This window comes from Camellia sinensis, chromosome 8, assembly GCF_055761805.1.
Source record: "Camellia sinensis isolate YWXY chromosome 8, ASM5576180v1, whole genome shotgun sequence".
NCBI classification, from domain to species: Eukaryota; Viridiplantae; Streptophyta; class Magnoliopsida; order Ericales; family Theaceae; genus Camellia; species Camellia sinensis.
In genome coordinates this window covers 58,598,091-58,608,309 of record NC_138968.1, presented here as the reverse complement: position 1 = coordinate 58,608,309, position 10,219 = coordinate 58,598,091, and the positions used below count along the sequence as shown (strand labels likewise).

Below are 10,219 nucleotides of genomic sequence, written 5' to 3'. Positions count from 1 at the left end.
AAGGTTTGGATTTGACTCTCTCCTTGCCAAAGAAACCGAACCTTTGCACCGCACAACTTTTAACACCAAGTAAACCATTAGTAACGCCCAAGTCTTAAGGGCAGTCAAAAATAGGGTGTCTACAGTTCTTATTTGTCATTCTATTCAAAGGGTGTGTTCTTCTGAGTTAGTTGGGTCAAGGCTGATGCTATCTTTGAGAAACCTTGCATGAAGTGTCAGTAATGGCCAGGTAGACCCAAGAAACTTTGAATTTCTGACACATTAGTAGGTCGTGGCCAATCCATGATTGCTGTAACTTTTTGGGGGTCAACCGAGATGCCATCTTTATTAATGACGTGATCGAGGAAGTGTACAATAGTGATCTAGAATTCGCATTTCTTCAACTTGGCATAAAGTTTGTGATCACGTAGTGTGTGTAGAACTGTTCGCAAGTGCTGTTCATAGTCTCTCGGTGATTTAGAGTCGTCAATGAAGATAATGACGAACTCGTCAAGATAGGGTTTGAATACTTGGTTCATGAGGTCCATGAGGGCCGCTGGAGCATTTGTGACACCAAATGGCATTATGAGAAACTCGTAATGCCTGTAACGGGTTCTAATGGCAGTCTTTTTTATGCTTTCCGTTTTGACTTTTAGTTGACGGTAGCTAGAACGCAAGTCAATTTTCGAGAATACTTAGGCGCCTTGTAGTTGATCAAATAAGTCATCGATTCATGGCAGAGGGTACCGATTCTTGACGGTGACCTTGTTCAGCTCTCGATACTCGATGCATAACCTCGTCGTGCCATCCTTTTTCTTTACGAACAATATTGGAGCTCCCCAGGGTGAGGTACTAGGTCGAATAAAGCCTTTGTCTAGTAGTTTCTGAAGTTGGGTCTTTAGTTCTTTCAATTCCGTCATCGACATACGGCAAGGAGCTTTCAATATCAGTTATGTACCAGGTTGGGTTTCAATGGTGAATTCGATTTTTCGGTCAACTAGGGTACTAGGTAGGTCTTTAGGAAAGACATCTGGGAATTCTCTAATCACGGGAATCGCATCAATGGTGGGGGCCTCTTTTTGTGTATCTATTACAAAATAGATATAATCATAACAACCCTTTCTTAGAAGTCGTTGGGCTGTCATGGAGGATATAAGACAGGGAGGGATGGAAATTCCGATTCCATAAAAGACAAGCTCGAGTTGGTTTAGTAGTTGGAGGGAGACTTTTTTGGCTTTACAATCGATAGAGGAGTGGTTGGCAGCCAGCCAATCTATCCCTAAGATCACATCAAAGTTCCCAATGCGGAGGGGAATCAAGTCTACATATAAGGTTTTGCCTTTTAAGGATATAGTACATGATTTGTACACATCAGTACTAAGGACAGAATTACCAGAAGGAAATGACATAGACAATATATATCCTAAGGGTTCGGGTGTTGATACCAATTTGGCAGCAAAGTGTAGTGCAACAAAAGAATGAGTTGAACGAGAGTCAATGAGAACATGAGCTAAATGACCACAAACAGAAAGTATACCTAACACAACATTTTCGGTAACTTCCTGTTTTCCAAGTACCAAGGCAAAAACCCTTCCTTGGCGTTTTTGGTCCTTCCTTCCTCCTCCAGATCTTGCAGGTTTTTTAACTGGTCCAGAGGGGCCGACTGTAGGATTGGTAAGCTTTGGATAATCCTTCAACAAGTGGCCAATTTGACCGCATTTAAAGCATGCTCCTGAGTCTTGATGGCATTGTCTCCAATAAGCCTTCCCACAAGTAGGACAAGTTGGAATAGTGTCACCTCGGGGGTTAGTAGGACCGTGATTGCCTGAATTGGTTGTGCCCATATTTATCCTCTTGGGAGGCGCAACACCGGATCTTCTGTCGTCTCTTTTCTAAAATCGCTTCTTTTAGCTTGGTTCCCCGGAATGGGAGGCTTTAATTCATTTTTCCACAATGTATGCTCGATCTACCACTTCCACATAGGTTGGTAGTTTCAAAACCTCAAGCCTATCCTTGATTTCAACATCCAATCCTGCTTCGAATTTCCTTACTTTTTAAGCTTCGGTGGGGATGACATATGTCACAAATTGAGCGAGTTGTGTGAACTTGCTATCGTATTCGTCATGGTTCCTTACTTTAGATGTATGAATTCCAACGCCTTTTGTTCCTGCAACGAATCTAGAAAGTATTTTTCATAAAATACTTCCAAGAATCTTGCCCAAGTCACGATTTCTTCTTTCTCTAGAGTGAGAAGTCACCATTCATGCGCATTATCTTTGAAAGTGAAAGTGAAGAAAGTTACATTCTGTCTTTCGGTGCGGGATAAGATGTGAAAAATCTTTTCCATGTCTTTAACCCAAGCGTCTGCTACTATTGGGTCTGGACCGGCGGTAAATGTGGTGGGTTTTAGATCCTGGAATTGTTTTATGGTAATCGGCTTTTCTCACCATTCCGACATCCCATTGTTTATGTTGGTTTGCAGTGCTTGCAAAAAGCTGGTAACTACTCTTTCTACGATTCTTTCCATTGATTCAGTTCCATTGACAGATGACTCGCTTTCGTTGCCATTATTGGCTATTCTACAAAATAATAAACGAGGCATTACATTCATAACGCATCGTATATATCGCTGCATATATATACAATACTAACTTTTTTATTTTTACAAATATAATATTACATCCTTGTCCCAAAACTAAAAAATTGTGTTAGTGTCTAACCCATTTGGTATCAAAAACAAAACAGGGATCAGAACTCATAATGGTTAGCTTATAAAAGAATTTTCTTCTACAAAATCTAGATTGGTGGGTCAAACAACCACAAGAAATAATGTTGTATAAAAAAACTCAACCTCCCATCCTAACTGTACCACACCAAAACAAACCCACGCTGCCTGGACTGTATAAATGGAGACAGACTGTAGGTATTCCTAGAATGCTCGATCAACGATCCATCCAGGTATCTCGATGTATGATAAGTCATTGCTAAAATCAACATTCTGAATATTAGTAATTTCCAAAGGGTTAGGGATATTGGTGAATATGTAGTCTTCGGGGTAAACATTTCCCCTTTTTTCAGCAAAACCTGAGGGCAAAGGGCCAATTATGTAGTGAAGGTGGTCATATCTTGGGGCAAGGCTGAGTATGCGGGTGGGTCCAAGTTATCGTCCGCGTGTGTAGGCATGACTTTGCCTCCATGATAAGTATGCTACACTAGGATCGGCCCGTACATATATTGGCCGACCCATCAATTGGGCAAGGCCTGGATGTAGTCACCTAACTATGTTTTCTGAGTCTCCCCATCCTTCCGGTAAAGCGGGGGCATGGTTCTCTGCTAAGATGTCCTCTAAATTTATAGCCTCGAGCTCCTCCCAAAATGTCTTATTAAGATTAAACTCGGACATTCCTACATCACCAGAATTAATCATAGTACAAACGTGAGATTTTATATGGAAAGACTAATGTCGCAGGTAAATATTTATTTCTTTAGCTTATTATTTATTTATTATTTCTAACTATTGCTTTGATACCACATTTGTCGCGACCCAATCCTAGGGGCTTAGGGTTAGAATCACAACTTATTAATTCTAATTGCACAAATTAAGTGGCACAAACGGAAACAAAATAAAAGTAAGAAAATAATTAAATAGATAATTAACTTCATTAATTACCCTCCAATTGAAATAAAAAGGAAATACATCCATTGGGTTTTTATTATTTTATTATGCAGTGAAAAAATGTTAGGAAAAAAAAAGGAAAAAAACAAAATGTAATAGGTCAATATCCAATTTTCGTGCAGGGCCCACTATACGAGGTTATAGTTCTTCTTTATATCTCATCACCTGAAAAGAGTAACTATAAGCACACAGCAAAATGAGAAATATTACGTCAAGAGTTTAGGGGGCACAAAATAACCATTGATAGTTATTTAAGTTAAAACATTAACGTAACTTAATTTGAATAAAAAAATTATTTACATTAACATAACTTAATTTAAATAAACAAAGTATTTGACTGGAAGAAACTGAAATACGTAAATTATGTAAATAAATAACTATAACCATGGTATAGAACAGAAAAGAACAAATGTTACTGGAGTGACCGTCAGAACATAGGTCAATGGATCCATGACAAATAGAGAGCCACAAGATAACCAATCAGAAGCTAATGGTTTATTTAAGTCCCCCAAGGCATAAGACTCCTGTGGTGGTACTTACAGAAAATAATTGTTTACAAAATCATTGTTAAATAATTATTAAAATTTAAACAAACTTATACATGGGTTTCAATTTAAGCAAATAGAGTTCAGAAAATAATTATCGTAATCAAAATATTAATATAATTTACAAAACACAAATTGTGTAAAATAAATTATGATAACTCAAAACATACGTAAAATATATTATAATGACTCAAGGTATAATATAACTCACCTTAATATTGATTCTTATTATTTCCCTCCTATTTACGTTGGCTTTTCGAGGCCCCTTCCTTACCGCTTTTCCTTCTATTTTTATTTTTATTTTTATTTTTTTGCTTCCAATTCACCCTTTTTATACCCGAGCTTTTAGTGGTGACTCAACCCGTAATTAATCACCCTACTTGCTGATTCATTTTATCTATTCCTTAGGCTTAACCTATGGCCCATTTCACATGGTTCCATCTCATTTGCACACCTTTCATTATATTTCCAATTTGGCCCAATTGTTAGCCCCAAATAATATATTAATCACATATGTGACAACCTAATGCCAAATTAGATTACTTACATTTTAGCAGGTATAGTTATGTAATTAGATATATTATTTTATATATTTATTATTATTACTATTATTATTATTATTTATTTATTTAACTTTTTGGTGTCATTTTACTTTGGCCCAATTCTTAAAATAATTATATATCATTTTTTTAAATAATATATTATCACATACAATCATAATGATATATATATATATATATATGTGTGTGTGTGTGTGGTATTTAATTAAATATTTATGTTGTTATAGATTGTTTTTAAATCCCATGATTCCAGTTGTACAGAATTTGTAGCCCATTTTGCAACCAACCTGTAGAAGAAGAAAAAGAAGAAAAAAAGAAAAGAAAAGAAAGAAATGAATTTGTTGTTGTTACTGAAAAAATAAAAAAAAATAAAAAGAAAAAGACAAAGAAGAAAAAAAGAGCATAAACAAAACAACCATCCACGGAGCAAGTGGTACTAAAAAAGCAACTGAATTTTTTTTTTTTTTTTTTTTTTTTGTTTTAGTAATGGCTATTGGGTAGGCTTTAAAATGACAAATGCTAACAAAAAGAAAATATCTCGTAACATAAATTTTATGTCTCAAAAAAAACACACCTTTAAAAAGAGTGAGTCAGACTCATGTTTGTACAATCTTTCAAAACAATACATTGAATCTAGACTAGAGTTAATTGTGAGCTATCTAGAACTTGCTAACTTAGCACTCCCAACTTGGCATTGTTTTCCACAGCAAAAGTGACCAAACTGGAAGGAAAACTTCCTTCCGTGCAATTAACAAAGAAAGGATATGTACAAGGTTGACCTTAGACCACCAGAACGAGATTGTCCACCATTTTTTCCCAAATGTGTGTCATACCTCATTATCACAGCTTCCACATGCTCTATTCTAATAAGAGAGAAAAAAAAAAAAAAAAAAACCCCAAGGCCTATCATCTAGAATAACTAATACGCCAATAGACACTACTATACTAATACAAAAGTAAATTAATTTCCATTCACATATAAACCTATCTAATCAAGATGCAAAAATGATTAAAACTGATGAAATGGTAACACTGCATTAACCACAGAGAAAATAACAAAAGCCCAAAAATATAGAGAAAATTTGATAAATATTGATCATTGGCAAAAAATGCACAAAAATTATTAACAAAAAAATGGAACAATATATTGTGTTTCTAATAATGTGGATATATTAACATTAACATCAAAGATATCATTTTTTTCCCCCTTTTGGGATAAGTTAAAAATATCTCATGGATAGTTAAACAAAGATCACTGCTTTGCACAATATGAATCAATGTATTCAATCATATGGAATTTTGAATATCCAAGTTCTTCAAATTGATTCAAAAATGACAATTTGGAACATTGAAAAGCATGAAAAGACCAAGGGCTGGAATTGAGTACTCTGCTTCATCAAATGTAGGGTCCTAATCAATTAGAAGAACGAAAATTCCAACTCAATCACCATAGCACTAGATAAAAATCATCAAGAACTTCCCAGCCTTCATTTTTCTTCACCTTATACAAACTACCTCTGCACCCAAAAGCATAAAAGGAATTTGAAACCATCAGTCACCAAATAATTAACAATAAAATAAGAATTATACCAAGTTGAACGATTATATGTGCAATTAGATCCACAACCCTTATCTATCTATTCTAATATATAAAGCCTACAGCTGAGTTGGAGTAAATTTGTCACGATTTTTAGTTTTTCTAAAACACCCTCATAGCTCATCAAATTCTGTAACTTCTTGCCTCATATAAATAACTCGACAATGCTACGTAACTCAAATTTTGTGGCTCAAAAGTGGCTCAAATGGCCAAAACGACGTCGTTTTGAGTACAGAACAACATAAAAATAGCCAAAACGATCCATTTGAGCCACAAAATTTGAGCTACGAGACATTTTCCTAACTAAATATAACTATCCAAATCAAAGTCACATCAAATCTTGTTACTTCCTGCTATTTTAAGAGCACAACCATCAGTGCACGCACAAGGCTAGTCACATTACCCATACCATGCCCACAAATAATTGATAGCACATGAAATCCAATCATTATTCTTCTAATTTACAATATTAATCGAATTAGGGATGAATTCTAGAAATCAAAACACCAAAAGCAATGGATATAACAATAGAACACTTAACCAGACTAGTAAATTTCACAAACAACAAGTGCGATCAAACGAAAAGCAAGAATTAAGGTTTTTTTTTTTTCTTTTGTATATTACCCAAAATTGTATCAAAATCAGTGATGTAGACAGGCCCTTATGGTTATCAAAAAGATCAATTACGGAACGAGAGAGAAAAAGAGAGTGCAGTATATCATATATACAAAAATCCATATGGCCATTGAGGAGATTTATACATAAAGAGAGAAAGTTCAGTCCTTTTGAAACTAAAACTACGAAAACCCATCAAATACATGGAAGTTCACGCACATACGGACACCTTACTCTGGCAACAAATTGGCAACAATGAGCAAAAGACACACACCAGCATATATGCACATATATATATATATATAGAGAGAGAGAGAGAGAGAGAGAGAGAGAGAGAGAGAAAGGGTTGAGATAGACAGAGAACGTAGTACCTTCTTCGCTTTGCTCCTTCCTTCAACTCTCCATCTCTCTGCGATGAGACGATTCGGACCCTTCTCTTCTCCCTGCGATTTTGCCCGTTGAACCCTTTTCTTCTCTCTGCCTAACTCGTTCTATGTTCTTTTTGATTAGAAGTCAAAGGGTTGGAAAGTTGTATTTTGATATGTTCATTTTTTTTTTTTTGAAATATATATATATTTTTTTTGTTGTTTGGCACTAGAGTTTTTTTATTTTGGCGTCTATTATAACATTCACAACTATCATTGTATGTCATGTAAAGTACAATATTTTTAATGGCTAATTTTTTGTGCATGGTTAAAAGTGTAATATTTTTAATGGCTTGTGTATGTGTGTTGTATGTAGTTGATGTATTAACGACATGCATATGCGTATCATAAAAAGTTTTTATTATTTATGACTAACATTGCAAGTCGTAAAAAATTCATCGTAATTGCACGGTCTACACAATAGACATACTATGGTTGAGAAATTATTTACGACATGCAAAAAAAAGAAAGTCGTAAAAGTTAGAAACCATGACTTGCATTTACTGTATGTCGTTGATGTGACGCCGTAAAAACCTAATTTTATTGTAATGAATTCACTACTGTTAGATAATTAGGAGAGAAATATCTGTGTAGTTGGTGTGTGTTCAGGTTTCTCATTGGTTAAGAACACAATGTAAGCAAAATATCACATGGTACTTTAAATTATTTAATAAATTTTCACTAAGCACAAAAATATATTGGGACTTGAGATATGAAATTATATATAATTCCATTTTGGATTGTATAATCTAGTCCGACCCTTTAGGCAATTACAATTTTGTTATGTAGCTCCTTATGGGTATATAATTATTGTAAAAAACTAGATTAATTTGATAATTATTATTATATAATTTTGTCATTTTTATGTTCAAAAAAATGATTGTCTATTTTCAAAAATATATTTTCTCTCTATCAAAAAGATAGGGAGATTTTTTTTTTTTTTTTTTTTTCTTTCTAGTACTTACGTACCAATTAGTCCAAGTTAATTTTTTTATAACTTATTTAGTCCAACTGCCATTCAAAAAACTAAAAATCTCAATTATAGATTAGCACAAAAAATAAAAATTAAATCTACATTTTAGGAGAAAATCATAGTAGTTTGAATACTTACCTCATTTATCTATATAAAATCTTGGAAGATAATAAATATTTTATTTAAAATCTTACTCTTTATATATATGTATATATATATATATATATATGCATATTGTGAGTTTCTTATAAACAGGAAAGTTAAAAATGTAAACGTTCCTATAAATAAAATAGACTATAGCTTGTGTATAACAATGGCAAAAAAACGATTGTCCCTCGCCATTCGTCGTAAGACCACCATCATCTTTGTCGCCGGTCTATAACTAGCCTCCTCTTCCAAATGACTTTCGATGGTAAGACCTTATTCGAAAATAATAGTGAAGAAACAACTATAGTGACTTTTTGACGTTTTGGCAAAAGTTAAAAGTTGCCAAACGAGGCCTAAAACAAAATGGTTTTTGAGAACAACTAAGATTAATTCATATATGTACTTAACATTGAATTTACTTGGATCAAAATAAATTTCCTCTCTACAATAATTTCCTAACACCTTCCTCCCGTTATTCACGCCCCATATATCTCCATCTCGTAGCACAACTTATTGGGCCCATTTCGGAGCCAATTTTAATGATCCAAAGTGTTTAGTTTTAAACTATATTGATTAGAATATACCTACAGAAAAAGTTGATTGGATATCAATAATCTTGTAATCAAAACACATCTGTATTTAATTTTATATTTCAAATTACAGTTATCATTCATCTATTTAGATATAGATATTATTTGATGAAAGAGCTACGGATATCTAATCAACTTAAATTTTTACAGGTACATTTTACTCTATATACTCTAAAAAGTTAATGGTTTCGATTATTGAAATGATCCCCATAATGGGCCCTATAAACTGTGCATGAGTGGCTGTTACGCACTATGTGAAACAACCACCCCAAGTGTCTCTCTCTCTCTTTCTTATTTTCCATTTGTTGGATTCACTAATCGTTTTTCGTTGTAGGATAAAATATATTAATTTATTGAATCAATTAATTATTGATTTGTAGAAATTAATCTATGTTTATTTTCATAAAATCCTCTAATTGTAAAATTATTCTTTTGATACTTTAGTTACTAACCAAGTGTTTGAGAGAGACATTTTCAAAAAACATTGTGGTTTATTATATAGTCTAAAATAGCTTGAGTGTTTTTGCTTTGTAAGCTTGTCAATGTATTTTGATGTTATGCAATGGCCTATGAACATAGTGGGCTTGGATGTGCTACAAGTGGTAGAAATATGAGATAAGTTGGTAGCTTGGATATTTGACGTTCACTTAGTGGATTTGTTGTCTTCTCAACTTTATTCACATAGCTTATTAGAGAGCTTCAATGTTGTATATGTTATTGTTCAGGTGTGCCACTAATTAAGTTGGCATAGTAATGTTTAATTTGGGAGTGTCATTTTCTGTTTGATTACTATTGTATAATATCTTAAATTTTACACTTTTATTGGACCATTTTAATTTGTCAAATTATTAAAAAGTTAAAAAGAGTTATATTTTTTTTTTACATTTCACTATTGCTAAAAGATTAGTATTGCTAATTTGTAGAAGTTGTAGTTTTTATAGCTATAAATATTAAAGGGCAATATATCACAAAAACATTATACTAGAACTATTCATTTGCTATATGATTTTATATTTAGCTTGGTTAGATATATTATTTATTATGTAATGTGAATCATACACATACACATGACTTTAATTGTATCAATATACTTAATAAGTGAAATAAAGTGT

General features: G+C 33.3%; 1 protein-coding gene and 1 long non-coding RNA gene across 2 annotated transcripts; both read right to left on the bottom strand.

The window, feature by feature from the left end:
* Positions 1–929: 929 nt before the first annotated feature.
* Positions 930–1,823, bottom strand: LOC145797779 (uncharacterized). Its single transcript, XM_082885198.1, has one exon. It carries the CDS (start codon positions 1,821–1,823, stop codon positions 930–932), a length of 894 nt encoding a protein of 297 aa, XP_082741324.1.
* A 4,196-nt stretch (positions 1,824–6,019) lies between these two features.
* LOC145796941 (uncharacterized) lies at positions 6,020–7,515 on the bottom strand. The gene is made up of 2 exons (XR_014337726.1): positions 7,344–7,515; positions 6,020–6,277 (listed from the first exon to the last, which is right to left on the bottom strand). It is a non-coding gene; the product is annotated as an uncharacterized LOC145796941 (long non-coding RNA).
* Between the last annotated feature and the right edge of the window lie 2,704 nt (positions 7,516–10,219).